Source organism: Crinia signifera, chromosome 1, assembly GCF_055691185.1.
Source record: "Crinia signifera chromosome 1, ASM5569118v1, whole genome shotgun sequence".
Classification (NCBI taxonomy): Eukaryota; Metazoa; Chordata; class Amphibia; order Anura; family Myobatrachidae; genus Crinia; species Crinia signifera.
The window spans coordinates 297323305-297341348 of record NC_139217.1 but is presented as its reverse complement, the minus strand read 5'-3'; the positions used below and the strand labels follow the sequence as shown (position 1 = coordinate 297341348).

General features: G+C 45.1%; 1 protein-coding gene across 2 annotated transcripts in view; it reads left to right on the top strand.

Moving 5' to 3' along the window:
- Nucleotides 1-18044, top strand: part of LOC146028741 (programmed cell death 1 ligand 1-like) — a 54705-nt gene that overhangs the window by 31410 nt on the left and 5251 nt on the right. Inside the window, exons 5-6 of one of the 2 annotated variants that reach the window (XM_083158321.1) lie at nt 2039-2110; nt 9745-9873. In XM_083158321.1, coding sequence (XP_083014447.1) covers nt 2039-2110; nt 9745-9873 — 201 coding nt within the window. The remainder of the gene's footprint in view (nt 1-2038; nt 2111-9744; nt 9874-18044) is intronic. The other variant, XM_083158322.1, reaches the window with a different exon arrangement.

The window sequence follows — 18044 nt, the reverse complement described above, 5'->3', positions numbered from 1 at the left end:
AATAGGATTACTGCCAAGTAGGACAGTGATAAAGTAGATGGCGTATGTAGTGTAGGTAGCAGGCATCTAGATTATTATTGTGGATGTATCCTATTCATTATAAATTAAAAAGAAAAAGATCAAAGCTTATACAGCGCTGCACCTTAAGTTAAGGTTTCACCATACATATAGGGCCTCATTGTGATTCACCCGCAAAATTGCGAAATTTGCAGCTTTGCGGGTCATCTAAACTCCACCCACAGCCCGCACAAAGGTCCATCCACCGCCTGCACGCAGATTTCATCCACATGCATGCAAATGGATGTTTTGCATAAACATCAATTTGCAGCTTGCATGCCGGACAGAAATCATTCGATGGTCGCCAACATCAAATGATTTCTGTAGCGCTCGTAGATCTAAGACACTCTCTGGTGTCTTAGATCTGTGGTGCCCCTGTGCGGGAAGAGGGTGGGCAGCAGACATCCGGCACCCGCGTCACCGGCAAATTTCCATGGGAAAGGCCAGCATTTTTATGGGAACGCCCATGAAAAGCTGGGTGTTCCCATGGGAGCTACCCATGGCCACCACCCCACACCCTCCACCTGCACTGCTATGTGCACTCGTACAAAGCAGTTGCATATGCGCATAGAAGTTTATGCGTGTGCGCAGTACCTAAACCTCTCTCCTCATTGTAGCATTGGAGACCGAGCTACACATTAGGGCACATCTCCAATGGTACACTGTCTGATTGTGTATGGTCCTATTGATTATCTGTCCACTTTGGATTTTTTACTGATGCTGTATTAATCCAAAGGATTGTTGAAAACCAAACAGTGAAATACTTAAATTTTCTGTGAAGCACCTTCTTTGTAATTCTTTACCATGCTTCTGTGTTTGAATGACCCCTGATGAAGTCTCATGTAGACAAAATGCATTGGACACTTCTCTACATTGACTCAATTTCATCCGTGTCCACAAGTATCAATAATATGTCAAAAAATCTTCTTCATTTGGAATTTTATCACCTTTTTATGAACTAAAATACTTTTTAGGAAAATAAATACAAACAAGGACTTTCTAAATCGCTTATTGTTGTTGACCCTATAGAGCTGTTCTAAATAAGAACTAACATTGGGCGTCATCTTACAATTCTTTCTCTCTCTCTCTTCTCTCTCTCTCTCTCTCTCTCTCTCTCTCTGTGTGTATATATATATATATATATATATATATATATATATGTGTGTGTGTGTATTACAAGATGATTCAAAATATATACAGACATCGATTTAATCCAAAATACATTATAGTCCATTCACACTAGTTACAATTTTCAAAAGATGAATTTCCAGGTCTAGAAAATAAAGAAATGCCGTTCTTAAATAGATACACTTCTTTTGCAATTTATGTTAAGTTTTCATCTACCGTAAGGGCAATCTGTTGTGTATACAGAATACTGTTATCCCAAACAGGATCTGAATTTTATTGCAAGAAATATAATAAAGTTGTTTTAAAAGTGCAAAGTTCCATAGAAATACTGTACGGGTGCTTGGATTTCGTATACGAGACAGTTTGCTGTACTGACTGCTGCATATATATGTTTGTAAACACATACAATCAGAGTTTTATTTTTTCAGACAGATCACATTTAAGGGGCATACACATGAGGCAATTTAAGCCCCATTTCTAAGCGATCTGATGAGATAGTAGAGTTTTGCCTATAAGCATAAGCAAAACCCTGCTCAGGTCTGATTGCTCAGCGCTCAAAGCAGGTGCATCTCATGTGTGCCGTGGTGTGTACTGGGCGATCTTTCCACAAGCACCTCGTTCAGCGAGGAGGCTCCATCTGCCCTTGTGTACAGGGCTTTATACATATTACTTATTGGTCTAACTCAATATTTGTGTTCTGTCTAGGGAGCCAGAGTGATACTGGCATTTTATAGAAAATGTTAATATTTTCAAACCAATAAAATATTTTTTAACAATATCTAAGTGATTGATTCATTTTCCTTTCACTTTAATGTTAATAGTATTGCTAACTAAAAAAAATCATTTGTTTCAGAGCTTAAAGAAATATATGGCAGTCACAGAAAACATGTCTCTACATCAGGCATGAATACAGATTCACAGAACAGTAAGTTATAGTTTATGTTTGTCTACCTCACAGTGTATGGAAAAACAGCCGCTTGTACAATTTTACCAGTAAACCTATTGCATGAACACGTGAGTCATGGTGGCAGCAGCCACACTTTATGGCGGCTCAAACTCACACAAAGCTGCCCCCTAGGGCTTCCAGCAATTGTGTGTGATATCAGGCAGAGATCAGCCATCGACGAATGCAACATTCGACAACAGCAACTCGTTCCCTTCACATGTAGTGTATTTGTTTTGACCCCAATGTGTAAATTGCTTATCTTCCATATAGGCAGTGGTGTAGCTAGGCGCCATGGTGCCCGGAGCAAGGGCATATTTTGGAGTGACGCTGCATCCCTATCTGTGTCTATATATATATATATATATATATATATATATATATATAAAACTGTTGTTACCCAGTTTGTTTTATGACTGTCCACTATTGTAAAGCGCAACGGAATCTGCTGCGCTATATAAGACACTGTAACGGAATCTGCTGCGCTATATAAGGTGCTGTAACGGAATCTGCTGCGCTATATAAGACACTGTAACGGAATCTGCTGCGCTATATAAGACGCTGTAACGGAATCTGCTGCGCTATATAAGACACTGTAACGGAATCTGCTGCGCTATATAAGACACTGTAACGGAATCTGCTGCGCTATATAACCAACTGTAACGGAATCTGCTGCGCTATATAAGACGCTGTAACGGAATCTGCTGCGCTATATAAGACACTGTAACGGAATCTGCTGCGCTATATAAGTCGCTGTAACGGAAATCTGCTGCGCTATATAAGACACTGTAACGGAATCTGCTGCGCTATATAAGACGCTGTAATGGAATCTGCTGCGCTATACAAGACACTGTAACGTCTCTTATTTTTATAATAATTGTGGACAAATGAGATCTTCCAGAGAAAATTATGCCTGGGGATACACAATACAGACATACTGTAAGTCTAAGAAATGAACATGCACCATGATGTTGATTCCTCTAAAATAGCTTATTCTTCCACCATTGTACTGTATGTAATGCTGAAGAATATTACAATGGAGAGAATATTGTGATTTCCAACTATTCCTGACATGACCCAAAGACTACAATAACATTCACATCTCAAAGTGTGGTCCTTCATGACCTGTAGATTGAGCCGTGTAGTTTAATAATGTAGGGTCCAGATGTTACAATTTACAGCAAATTCTGCTAAAACACTGTAAATAATCCACTCCTTTCTTGTATCCTAGTCTAGAACATAATTATATAATAGGAAGCTAAAATGAATGGTTACTTGCTGTTCACAACCTCAGTTGTAGTAACGGCGGGAGTCTTTCTTATTTCTGCTGTGCTGCCTGCCCGAGCAGCAGCAGCAACAACTTGTCCGGGGTCCAGGGAGAAGGTCACCGGCGGCAGGGACCGGGTGAGCAGGGCAGACAGGCGCCGGGCAGGGCAGCTGCCGGCGCACGCTGCCCGCTAGCCAACCCGAGCAGCAACAACTTGTCCGGGGTCCAGGGAGAAGGTCACCGGCGGCAGGGACCGGGTGAGCAGGGCAGGCAGGCGCCGGGTAGCCGCGGTGCCCGCTCCTTACTAGTATCACTATCTATATGAAGTCATGATTGAGTGCAGTGCAGGGCTCATTTGCGGAGGTTGGCGGCGCCCTGTGCCCCGCGCGCGCCTGGAGCGTGTGCTCCACTGGCTCCGCCGTCCCTACGCCTCTGCATATAGGCTAAAACATGATGAAGTGCATTGCAGGAAATAGATGTGTATGGGAAAGTTGAGCTGGTATTTAAAGAATCAACTTCCTTTTAATATGCAAAGTACTAACATTACAATTCTATGAGGAAGACATCCTTGTTGTACTTAATACAGCTGGTGTCTGTAGAACTACTAAAGGCCCATACACACTGGGTGATTTTAAGCTGAAAGCCGATGAAACTTAGTATTTTGAGCGGCTTTCAGCTATGTGCAACAATGAATGGTTGGGTGGAGTATGATAATGGGAAGTGTTGTGTTTTTCAGCTTTGGACACACACACACACACCATAATGTAATTACCTCACTGTTCCAATCCAATAAATGTAAATGTCGGAAGATATGGTGTTACCCTCTGCCAGGCAAAGTATTGGTTACAAAATACCTCTCTCATCACTCCCTTCCTATTAAACCAACTTTTAAAATATATATACATCTTTAAGATCCTACTCTCCACAGATTACTAGCAGGGTTTTAGAAAAGAGGAGAGGGAGTGCACCAGCTGGATGACTGACCTGCAGTCGGGATTCCGACAGTCATTACATCGACGTCAGAATCCTGACTACTAAAAGCCAGGCAGATGGTCAGCGGCTATTTTCCCTCGTGGGGTCCACGACCCCCATAGAGGGAGAATAAAATAGGTGGTGAGCGCGGCAAGCGTAAGGAGCCTGCAAGGGGCTTCGTTGCACTGTCCAAGCTAACAGGATTCCGACGTCTGGCTAATGACTGTCAGAATCCCGACTGTCGGTGTGTTTTACCACACCCCATGCCGTATAAATAAATAATAAAATCACTATAATCATTCTGTATACTAATATCCTGTCAGGTGTATATGATAATGGTTACATACTCAATATCTACAGGTGTGGATTAGATTATGGAGTATGTCTTGTATTAATCAGGTATATAAGGAAACAAGGAAGAGAATGAGTAAGCAGTTGTAAGTTAGCACACTGTAAATCTAATGCAGACTGTGTTGTATATATTTGCAGAACTAAGCACCACAATGTGATGATAAAGGGTGCACCCTGTACTGTGGATATAAGGTGACCTTAGTTATTGCATTGAATTACTCAATAATTGCTGTTTGTACAATTGGTTGCAATGACAATTCTGTTTATATGGATACCATTATTATAACATTTTGCCACACTGCAGTCGGAGGATTATTTCACCCCTTTCTGTTGTATATATCCATGTGGATAGGCAGGCACAAAGAGAAAAGATACCACTGGTACAATATACCAGGGGTTCCCAATCTTTTTTTAAATCAAGGCACCTTATAGTATAATAATATTATCCACAACACCCCTAGGTAGGGTGACCAACTCATCCCTTTAATCCGGGACCCATTAAATACAGAGGTTCTGTGGCTGGCTTTCACCTGGTTTTAAACTGCCACACCTCAAGACTCCATTTCACCTGGTTTTAAACTGCCACAGAACCTGTGTAATTAATATGTGTCCCGGATTAAAGGGATGAGTTGGTCACCCTACCCCTAGGTCAAAAATTTGTGTTCATATGTCATCTTAGGTTTATTTATGTAGTAAGGGTCAATATTTTGCTGTTGTTTGTCCACATAATTTATTGTTAGCAGCCAAAAGCACTGGTTTTGCCAATTAGAGTTACCATAACTACAGTAAGTTGAATTGATCCTGGACCACCAACCTGAGGCACCCCTGCAATGGTCCCCAGGCACCCCAATGTGCCACAGCACACAGTTTGGGAACCACTGCAATATACTGTATATTGCTCATTGGTGTTTGTCTTAACAGACACTTTTTCTATTGATTAATCAGTATTAAAATGTAACCCTTTGAGTGCCAACATCTCTGTGAGAGTTGCTCAAAACATCTGCTAAAAATGCCAGCGTCGCTCACTTGGCAATTTTCCCTCCAAATGTGACAACTTCACTTGGCACGCAAAGTACAGTACAGTATGTGTAAGGTACACAAAACTAAATATAAAAAGTCAGAAACCTTTACTAGTGTAGAAAATAATGCTCTTCTCCACCATAAAATATAATTGACTGTGTGACCTTATATTCCACCTAGTCTACAATATCATTTACAAGCTACACTTACGTCAAGTCTGGAATGTGTATATTGTTTATCTTACATACAGTTTGGACTGAAGATAATAGAATTCTATTGCAAAAGCAAGGGGAAATTATTGTGGTGTTTTAAAACTCAGCTTCCTTCTACCAATGCAAAGAACTACCGTTATTTATAGTGCAAAAATACAGTTAAACCATTGGCAAAGTTGCATCACATATAGGGGGAGATTCTGTAAAGCAATTATGCAGTAAAAACCCCGTTATCAGGGTTTTAACCGCATTTTGGTATGCAGCAAAACCCGCACGGCGCAAGGAGCCTATGGGCTTCTTAATGCGACCCACGCCGCCCCGAACGGACCCCCGCCGCCTCGCACCGACACCCCTCCCCCCCCCCCCCGGCCTGCTGTGTCCTGTGCTGCCTGGACCTGTGACCTCCTCCCTTCACTGTATCCTCTTCCGGGTGCAGGGAGGAGGAGGAGAGGCTACCCGGCAGCAGAAGTCCCGGGTAATGGAGGGAGGGGGGAGCCGCCGGGACCCGCAGCATATTGCCGGCAAGATCGCAAAGGACAGCTCTTAACGCAAGAGCTGTCCTTTGCCATAATTATCGCATATGTTACAGCATATGCGAGAATTAGGTGTGCGGTAGCCGGCGATGTGCAGGGCGGTAAGGGGGCACGGATGATACAGCATCCCGCCCTGATTGTCATACAAATGACTGAAAATTGGATGAGAATCAATTTCCGTTTTACAAAAATAATCAAGGAGATGCTGGGAGGGCTGTCTGTTATATATGCCTAACACAGTACTGGTTCACCCAAAGTCACTCAAGGGTTATCTCCTAGTGGGCAGTTTAATTTGGTCTCATAGAAAATTATTTAAAAAAATTACCATGTATCGTTCATGTCAAAAAAATCATTCAAACACCTAGTTGTTTCAAGGAAAACTAAGAACAACAATTAGTTACATGTTTAGCATCTTTTGGAATATATATACATACATACATACACATATATATATATATATATATATATATATATACATATATATATATATATATATACATATATACACACACAAAACCCCTTCTCGTGCTACATTTAAGATGTTTGGCTTTATCTAAAAAATTTGAGGGGGGGGGGGGGAATAATACCCAAAAGACATATACAGCAAATGTAGATTGTCACCTTATATGGAGGTCTATTGATTAGTAATCATTCCCAGTATTTCAGTCAAATATTTTCATATGAAGTTGTTGATGCAGCTTATCATACAGTACAGTTTTGTCTCGTACATATTGTATTCCACATTGAAACCCAGCAATTGTACCGTGTATGGGCACCTTTACAATGGGAAGCGCTCTCTTTGCTACCACAGTCCAGACTGGCAGCTACAGGGGAGAAATACTTTCGGCTAGGACTGCCTGTCCGGCTGTGATTATCAGGGAGTGTTTCCAATGGGAAGTAAGTCACTGCTGCTGTTGCTGCTTCTGCTAGGCTAGGCAGTCGGTGCAAGTGAAAGATTTAGCAGAGATAGCTGTGTAGCACTACAGCCATAGATAATATCCATGTCTGGTCAGTAAGGAACAGAAAATATGGTAGAATTGTCAGCTTAGTCTCCAGACTTCAACCCTATCAAGCATAGGCGAATCTAGGGGGTGGTCCGGGGGTGCACCAGACCACCCATTAGCTGAGGGATGGGGCTTTCCAACGAGCCCAGCCCCGTGTCTCTAGCCCCCAGGAAACCAGAGATACTGCCAGACAAAAATGGAACGTTTTCCCTAGAGGATAACATGGGACCGGCTAATTCCGACCCCCACCCAGTTCAACGGCTGCCAGTTCCCCCTTCGGCATCACTGAAGCTCGAGGTTGATCTCAGTGGAACCCAAATCGCTGTGCCTTCAATCTGATACCAGGCTGGATCCATATGGGTTAATTGGTTCCAGGGATATTAAGGTTAAACCATTTTTTTATTTCTTAAATGTAATTTCATGGCTGTTTATGTTCTTTGAGGGCAGATTTCTCTGGAACCAAACAGCCCAGTTTCACGGGACCAAAATCATTCGAAGCCAACTCAAAAGTTCTTCAATATGATACTGGTCTCATGTAAATGGGTCAGTTGATTCCGAACATATAGGTGGTTGGTTAAAGGGGGGTAGGGAGAGGGGAGTGGTTGTCTCTCTCACTCACACCAGAAAATGCAGGGACTAGGCTGGTGTATAAGGGGTCAGCCTGGGAATGTCCCTGCATGATCCTGGGACCATATTCCTGGGTAAATCCCTGCATTTTCTGTTGTGAAAGGGGTATTATTTCAAACAGCTGTGACCTGCAGTGCTCTGAATACAGCCGGGCAGCCCCCTGCACTCTGCCCAGCTGTAAATGACTGTCACCCCTGCAGCTTCCGCTCCAATTCTTCTCCCCGCTTTCACCTCAGCCCGCCCCCCCCCCTTTAATCATGTGGTGCCGGTGCCCGGCGTGCTCCCCTGACGTCACGCACAACAACAGCGCGCACAATATTTCAAATGTCCACTTGGCTAGAGGGGACACCAGGAGTGGGAGCGTGCTCTGCGCTGCGCTCTGCTCCTCTCCCCATAGAAGCAGCTGCACCTCTCTCCATCTCTCCCTGCAGCAGCAGTGAAGGCTCATATAAAAATTTACAGTAAGTGGCACTTTTTGGGGGGCATTGCTTAAGGGACGCTACAAGTGGCGGTATGTGGGGGCATTACGCATAATGTGTGGCTTAATGTGTAAGGGGCATTACGGTGTGCAGCATCATGTGTAAGGGGCATTATGTGTGCAGCATCATGTGTAAGGGGCATTATGTGTGCAGCATCATGTGTAAGGAAGATTATGTGTGCAGCATCATGTGTAATGGGTACTATGGTGTGCAGCATCATGTGTAATGGGTACTATGGTGTGCGGCATCATGTGTAATGGGTACTATGGTGTGCAGCATCATGTGTAATGGGTACTATGGTGTGCGGCATCATGTGTAATGGGTACTATGGTGTGCAGCATCATGTGTAATGGGTACTATGGTGTGCGGCATCATGTGTAATGGGTACTATGGTGTGCGGCATCATGTTTAATGGGTACTATGGTGTGCAGCATCATGTGTAATGGGTACTATGGTGCCATCAAGCAAGAACCCCCTAGCAATGAGCACGTAGGTAAGCAGCACTTATGTGGCAAATATGTAATGGGCATTACGGTTTGTTATATAGTATGTAATGGGCATCATGATGTGTGGCACAATGTATAATGGGCATTATAGTGTGTGGCCTTATGTGTAATTGGCATTACGGCATGTGGCTTTATGTGTAATTGGCATTACGGCGTGTGGATTTATGTGTTATGGGTATTACGGAGTTTGCTAAAATGTTTAATGGCCATTACTGTGTATGGTCTAAAGTGTAATACCACACCCCTTTTTGTGATGCCACGCCTCCTTCCCATGAGGCCACACCCCCTTTTTCCATGCAGCTACGCCGCGCAGAGGTCCCCCTACTATTATGTCTACATCGGGGACCACCCATTACCATAATTCTAGATTCGCCTATGCTATCAAGCTAGTTTGGGAAAAATAGGTGAAAACAAAGAAACCTAGAGATGAAACACATTTGTAGAAACTTCAGTAACAGACAACTTCCCAAACAATACTTGATATCTGTTGTAGAAAGGCTGCAACCAGATGTATAGCAGCATCTGTTTTATCTAATAGCCCACCCTCTTTATATATCATCTACAGTCGTTTATTTTGTTAGGAATGTTGGTAATAGTTGATGCATGAAACGTAAAAATGTTACACTTGTCTATTTATTTTTTCAGATCGTGGTAACAATATTACAGAGACAAAAATAATTATTCTTGTTCTATGTATGGTTGTTTTCCTGATCATTGCAATAACAGCAGTGGTTGGCTTAAGAAGACATTGTTTCAAATGTTTCAAGAAAAAAGGTATGTTTCTGTGCATTTGTGTGTACTGCTTGTCTGATCCCTATATATTATGGCAGGAACAACATAATTCCACATGAAGTTTAGAGCAGCAGCAGTAGGACTGATCTAGTCTTGGTTTTCCTGAGATCTATTGTAAATCACTATCTGCTAATTAACAACAGGAAACACCTGGGGTTTCCTGTTATATGTTTGTTCAGAACAGAGGTTCTATTACCTTTTAGTGGCTAGGCAACAGGGGGGAATGTGGGGATTATGCTAGGGACCTCTGGAGTGTATCTGCATTGTGAAGCCTATGTGTTGCCTGCTGGAAAACCTGCGATGTTGTAACTTGTGAATTTGTCAAGCTGTTAACTTTTATGCTGTCTACCTGCTACAAATAAACAATTAGACTTTATTTCCATCCAATATATGTGATTCCTTGTCACAATATATATAAAATTTTCGGTACTCTTTACCTAGAACGGCGACCATCGCGACCATCGCGATGGCCGCGATTTCCCATAGGGATCAATGTTAAAAGTGTGATTGGACGCGATTTTAGTGTTCAATGGCTCAATGGCCGCGATTTTTCCATAGGAAACAATGTTAAATGGGCCACAGAGCCCAAATAGTCACCCTAAAGTCAGAAATGGCCCCCACAATTGTTAACGCCACCCCACGATCAACGTCAACCCGAAGCGTGGCGAGCGCAGCGAGCCCGCGATGGGCGGCGGTACGCGTCCTCCGACCTTTTCATACCCCCACTATCCACGTCGGCGTGGAGTTGAGAATAGAATAGTGTGGCGAGCGCAGCGAGCCACCGAGCCCGAAGTGTGGCGAGCGCAGCGAGCCCCGCGAGGGGACACATATACCTTCACAGGTAAACGCGTCCCTTCGCGGGCTTCACAGGTATCCGTGTCCCCTCGCCACGCTGCGCTCGCCACACTATTCTATTCTCAACTCCACGCCGACGTGGATAGTGGGGGTATGAAAAGGTCGGAGGACGCGTACCGCCGCCCCTCGCCATGCTTCGGGTTCACGTTGATCGTGGGGTGGCGTTAAAAATTGTTAGGGCCATTTAAGACTTCAGGGGGACTATTAGGGCTCTGTGGCCCATTTAACATTGTTTCCTATGGAAAAATCGCGGGCATTGAGGCATTTAACACTAAAATCGCGTCCAATCACACTTTTAACATTGATCCCTATGGAAAAATCGCGGGCATCGCGTCGCACCCGTTTTTTTAGTGCATGCGATGCCCACGATTTTTTACCCCCGATGACCGCGATGGACATCGTGGGCGCCGTTTTAGGTAAAGAGTACCAAATTTTCTTTATAAGAAAGGAGATCGAGCAATAACAGCTTTGTCTGATCTCCGTACTTACAAAGTGTCTCTAAGTGCCGCCCGCTCACCTCACTTGTTAGCTCCCTGCAAAACAGCAGGGTAATCCTGGAGGGCACCGGGCTTCCTTATATTATTCACAGCAGTGGAGTGCCAGCTCCTATAAATTGCATATATAGGATAGATAGATACCAAATTGTTTATGTGTGTGCAATATACAAAATGTAAAATTAGCGGGGAGCTCCATCTCCACGGGGCACGCAAGCGTCTCGTGCGTGTGCGCCCCCTGGTGATGGCTGGCGATAAAAGCGCCAGCCCCTGCAAAAACAAGTGGCGCTCTATCTGTACATTCTGCATGTAGCGATCCCCGGGCATCCCCGTTACACATGTAGCGATCCCCTATCATTTTCTAAGCGATCTCACTTAGAAAATGCTCCTTCATTGCTGTGTGTGTAGGGGCATAGCGATAATGATGTGCGGCCCTGCTACAACGATTAATATCCATGTCAGGGCCAGTGTTCTCATAGAGAACACTGGCCCTGACAGATCACTGTGCAGTGCTGTATGCTGAGCGATCTAGCATCAACCAGAATGCTCATCTCCCTGTGTATAAGCAGCTTTAAGTTTCTAGAAACTACGACACCAGATACACACTCAGAAGCCATAACTGATCTGATGATTCTATCTCAGACTCTACTACCGTAGAGATGCTTATCTGCCAGCTTCCTGTTGGCCCACGCGAACAAACCAGCATACTGATGCAGCTGACTCCACATTATGCAGCGTCTACACTGCTTTGTTGTTCGTGAAATTCAGTTTGGATTTCATAACAGCTGTTTAGGCCATAAAGAAGGAAAAGAACATCTGTTCATATTATGTTTGAAAGTTATATTTAAGCTGAGATCACTATCTAAGGCTGTGCTGCTATCCCCTAGTCTATCAACGAAAACAGGTATGTCTGAGTAGTTCACATGTATGTAGCAAATATACTTTGTATTTTCTCAGAAACAGCTATAACAGTTATAATTGGAAGAGTCTGGTCATATATGCACAGACTAAGGGCTAGATTCTCTAAGCTTCAAAAGTGATAAAATGGAGAGTGACAAACAGCCAGCCAAAGGTAAAGAGGTAGGGTGAGTACGTGAGGAAGGAGGGCCCTACTCATAAGAGTTAACATACTAAAACAGGCATGTCCAACCTGCGGCCCTCCAGATGTTGTGAAACTACACATCCCAGCATGCCTTGCAATAGTTTTAGCATTCCCTAATAGCAATACTATGGCAAGGCATGCTGGGATGTGTAGTTTCACAACATCTGGAGGGCCACAGGTTGGACATGTCTGTACTAAAAGGAGGTGGGTGGACAAACGAAAAACAATAGGATAAGTAGGAACGGATGGGAACGGAGGCAGGATAGGAGGATCAAAAGAGGTTAGGAGGAGGGATAGGCTAGTCGAAAAAAGTGGGTTTTGAGGGAGCGCTTGAAGGAGGTAAGGGAAGGTAAGGGAATCAGAAAGCCTGATGGGTGGCGGGAGGTTGTTCCAGTGCAGGGGGGCAGCGCAAGAGAAGTCTTGGACAAGGGATTGGGAGGAGGTGATTAGGTGAGAGGTCAGTCGGCGGTCAGCGATAGAGTGAAGAGGACGGGAGGGAGTGTGGATAGAGATCAGTAAAGAGAGGCAAGGAGCGGTGGAGGAGTAGAGAGCCTTGTAGGTGGTGGTGAGGAGTTTAAAGAGAACTTGGAAAGGTATGGGGAGCCAGTGAAGAGATAGACAGAGGGGGGAGGCGGAGGTAGAGCGGCAGGAGGGGAAGATGAGCCTAGCAGCAGCGTTAAGAATGGATTGGAGAGGTGCGAGTCGGGTGAAAGGTAGCCCAGAGAGAAGTATGTTGCAGTAGTCAAGGCGGGAGATGACAAGAGAGTGAATGAGAATTTTGGTCGCGTCAGTGGAGAGGAATGGTCTGATGCGCAAGATGTTGCATAGGTGAAAGCGGCAAGACTGTGAGAGAGCACGAATGTGGGGGGTGAAAGAGAGGGAGGAGTCAATGATGACACTGAGGCAGCGCGTTTGGTCGGTGGAGGTGATCTCGGTTTCACCAATGCTGATGAAGAGGGGATGTTCGGGGATGCAAGATTAGAAGTTCAGTTTTAGCCATGTTTAGTTTCAGGAAGCGTTGGGTCATCCAGGCTGAGATGGCCGTGAGGCATTCGGAGACCTTGGACAGGAGTGATGGGGATAGGTCAGGGGAGGAGAGATAGATTAGGGTATCATCAGCATAAAGGTGGTAATGGAAACCATAGGAGCTGATGAGGGTGCCCAGAGAGGTGGTGTAGAGGGAGAAGAGGAGAGGGCCAAGGACTGACCCTTGGGGAACACCGACTGGCTGCGGGGTAGTAGGAGAGGAGGAGCTCGGAGTGGAGACGGAGAAGGAGCGATCGGAGAGGTATAAGGTGAACCAGGAGAAGACCGTGCCAGTGATGCCAAAGGAGCGGAGGGTGTTGAGCAGGAGAGAGTGGTCAACAGTTTCAAAGGCAGCTGACAGATCAATCTGGATGAGGATAGAGAAGAGGCCTTTGGATTTAGCCGATAGTAGATCATTGGTGACTTTGGTCAGGGCAGATTCAGTGGAATGTAAAGGGCGGAACCCGGATTGGAGGGGGTCTAGAATGGAGTTAGCAGTAAGGTGGCTTAGGAGACGATTATAGGTCAGACGTTCTAGGAGCTTGGAGGCAAAAGGGAGGAGGGAGATGGGCCTGTAGTTGGATGGAGAGTTGGGGTCCTGATTTGTTTTTTGAGAATTGGGGAAACAAGAGCGTGTTTGAAGGAGGAAGGGAAGATCCCAGAGGATAGGGAAAGATTAAAGAGGTGAGCCAGGTGAGAGCAGACTGACGGACTGAGACGAGGGAGGGGGTGAGGTCATGGCAGCAGTGATGGCAGTCCTGAGAGAGGAGATTTTGGTTGAAAAGTAGGTAGCAAAATCAGCAGCTACGTTGGAGGACGGAAGAGCTGGAGGAGGGGGGGGAGCAAGGAGTTGAAGGTGGCGAAGAGCCTGCGGGGGTTGGATGATTTGGAAAGGATGAGAGACTTAAAGTAGGATTCCTTGGCCAGAACAAGGGAAGAGCTGAAGGAGGAAAGAATGAATTTGAAATGGAGATAATCCACAAGGGAGCGTGATTTCTTCCAGAAGCGCTCAGCTGTGCGAGAGCACTTTTTAAGAAATCGGGTGATAGCGAGTGCCACGGTTGGGGGTTGGAGCATCGAAAGGGGATAGAGGAGGGAGGGCAGACAGAGTCCAATGCTGAAGATAGGGTGTCATTATAGAGGGAGGCGGCAAGGTTCGGGCAGGACATAAAGGCGATTGGGGCGAGAAGAGGACACAGCGTGTTTGAGAAGGCAGCAAGCTCAAGCAGCAAGCTCAAGTGTGTTGACGTTATGCCGTGAGACAATGCGTTTAGGAGGAGGGGTGGGAGAGGGGGAAGCAGTGAGGGAGAAGGAGATGAGGTGATGGTCAGAAAGAGGAAAGGCTGAGATAGTGTAGTCAGTAAGGGAACAAGAGCGAGAGAAGACGAGATGGAGGGAGTGTCCTTGGATGTGGGTGGGAGAGGTAGTTCAATGAGATAGGCCAAGAGAGGAACAGAGAGAGAGGAGTTTGGAGGTGCCAGGATCAGCAGGGTTATCCAGGGAGATGTTAAAGTCACCAAGAATGACAGATGGCAGGTCAGAGGAGAGGAAGTGTGGAAGCCAGGCGGCGAAGTTGCCAAGAAATTGGGAGATAGGGCCAGGGGGGCGGTAGATTGCAGCGTCACAGAGGTGGTAGGGGTAGTACAGACAGATGGAGTGAGACTCAAAGGAGGAGAAAAGGAGTGAGGGTTCAGGGTGAATGACACTGTAGGTGCAGGAGGCTAAGAGGAGAAAACCCACGCCGCCACCTTGGCGACCGTCAGGCCTGGGGGTGTGAGAGAAAGAGAGGCCACCGTGGGAGAGAGCAGCTGGAGAGACAGAATCAGAGGTGGAGAGCCAGGTCTCGGTGATAGCAAGGAGGTGGAATGTGCTAAAGATGAATAGGTCATGGATGGCAGGGAGTTTGTTGCAGATGGATCTGGCTTCCCATAGGGCACAGGAAAGAGGGGGGGTGGGTTGTTTATTTATGTGGATAAGGTTTTTGGGATTTCAGAAGCGAGGGGGGGTCGTTGGGAGGGTGGGGGTGCGGGGACGAGTGGTCAGGATAGGTATGGGATGGGAGGGGGAGGAGCGGTAGGAGAAAGTGAAGTTGAGAGATTAACAGCCATGAGGACCAGAGGTGAGAAGGTAGGTTAGTGAAAGCAGACAGAGATTTGGGATTTGCGAAGACAGACAGCGTCTGTAGTATTTACAGTACAAACAACTTGTATATGCTGATGATACAAGGCATAAGAAGCATATGACTAACTGAATTCTGCATCATTTCTGGACACACAGGGGAATACAATATTAAGCAATTTTATTTGCAATACACAGAAAAGAGAAATACTAGTCACTTTAATACTAAACACACTATGGGTTTTGCTTAATCACACTATGGGTTTTGTGGTTTTAACTTTATTACTAGTCATGTGTTTAACCTTGCTCAAACAGTGAAATGTTTTTAGAAGAATGCCTAAAGTTATCATTTATACTAGTACTACAGTATTATCTCATTTCCATTTACAGTTAAAGGAATACCACAAAAAAAAATTACCATTTATTTTAGAGTTATTAGTAACATTCATCACTGTCGTTTTAGGAATCTGGATAAACATTCGAACACTAGATATTTTAATTTTTTTTTTTTTATTAAAAAAGTTTAAAAATTATGCATACAAATATTCTCAATGGAGTGTGGCAATTCCATCAAACTTTGCCACACCCCCTTGTACTGGAGCACCACTGATCTTCTTGTGGCACTGTACAGAACTCCTACTTAACTATTGGGGATGGCCATAGATGTGGTTACCATAAATGGCAAAATGACAAGGGACCTTTGATGGTGGCCAACTGTGCAACTATGCACTGACTGGCTTGTGGTCTAATCAGAACGTGTGAGCAGATGTCAGGGGTGGAGCTATATTCTGTGTCCTGGCACCTTGTAAAAAAAATGGATGTAAAGCATCTGGTTCTTCCGCAGTGATTACAAATCGATGATTATGATTTATCAATGGTTAATGGCCATCCCTAATAACTAACTTAACTACTTCCTTTTCACCACTGACAGTTAAATCTATCTGCACTAATAAATATCAAGATCTCCATATTAAAGAGCTGTTTAGTATAGCTAGAATGGTTAAACTCAGTATGCCTACTAGACTAGTGACGTGCGGTGAGGTCGGTGGCTGGAGAGGCACCCGCTTACACCCACCCCCCCCCCACCCCCCTTTGTAACTGGCCCTGATTCCCAAAATAAGGGGGGGACAAAATGAGTATGGGTCCCCTGTATTTTAGGAACCAGCACCAGGCGCCACTAGCAAGGGGTGTAATGCCATAGCCAGGGGACACGCTTGATGGGGTCCCGTGACCAAAACATTACCCACCCTAACTAGTGCCTGGTACCCCGACACCATTTTGAAATGTAAACAAAAATTGGGGGGGGGGGGAGGGGAGGCAATGCCCGGTCTGCTACTCCACTGCCCATGCCCGCTACCCCCACCGCCCCCTACCACCACTGCCTGTCTGCTCATCAAAATTGTAATGATGAACAGGCTGTCAGTGTCACTGAGCAGCAGGGACATCGCGGGCACTGAAGCTGCGCCCCTTTCATTTTGGCGGTGTGGCCTAGCGGCAAGGGGTGTGGTTTATGCCCCCCATTTTTGCCATGGAAGGGGCATGGCTAGCGACTCTGTGAGCTGTTGGCCTTGCCATCAGCTCCTCTGGCTGCACGTGTGACGGGGGGACTCCCAACTGCCCCCTCCGTGGGACACTGCCAACCCTGGGAGGGAGGCGGGAACGTCCCATAAAAATGGGACTGTCCTGCGAAAAGTGGGACAGTTGGGAGGTATGCCTGACTGCACGTCCCTGATGCCTAGCATGCTCTCTGTTATGCGCAGCAGGTTATCATGCTTGTAAGAGGGGCAGAAATGCAGTGCTGATTGGTTCACTCAAAGGGGCAGAAATACATTCATACACAGATACAGAAATGTGACCCTTTTTTTCCATGATCCAATTTATGCGCGGTCCTAAATAAATTAAAGGAGCTGCAGCTGTTTGTAACAGAAAAACAGTGTAAGCGGCGCTTTAGGGACTACAATTCAAATATCAAAATATGATTTATTCATATATATAAAAAAACACAATAAATACAATGTACAGTACCACCGGCCGGTAGAAAATAAAATTATTCCAACATATATAGACAAAAAATTAATTCCTAAAAACACAATACTGCATGATCAAAATGCCTCTTCCACAGTTAAAGTATTCCAGCAAATGGACTTTTTTTTTTGTAGTCACCCCGCTGAATAAAAAGACTCTTATTTGCCTTGGGTGAAATTTTGTATGCAATACCAATGCAATAATGTCCTGTTAATTGCAGGGAAAATCAGCATCAAGTAATTAGCGGTAAGCAGGTTAGTCAGTCACACTTTCAGATTTTGATTAGTCTTTTTAGACCAGGTAATTTTAAACAAGCTGTTACGTGCTCACTCATTCAGCGTGTTAGTAGAGAATGGATTTCATACTTATGCTCATTTTAATCCAGGCAGGAGGGTTTGGGATTGGACTTCACTGGGGGTGAGACGTGGCTCACCTGGAGCGGGTCCCCGGCTGCTGATCTTTCCAACTTCCGCAGCTCTCTCAAGGACTCCCAGCTCCGATGTCAATGTCCCTGTTTTGAATAGTGGGGGCAA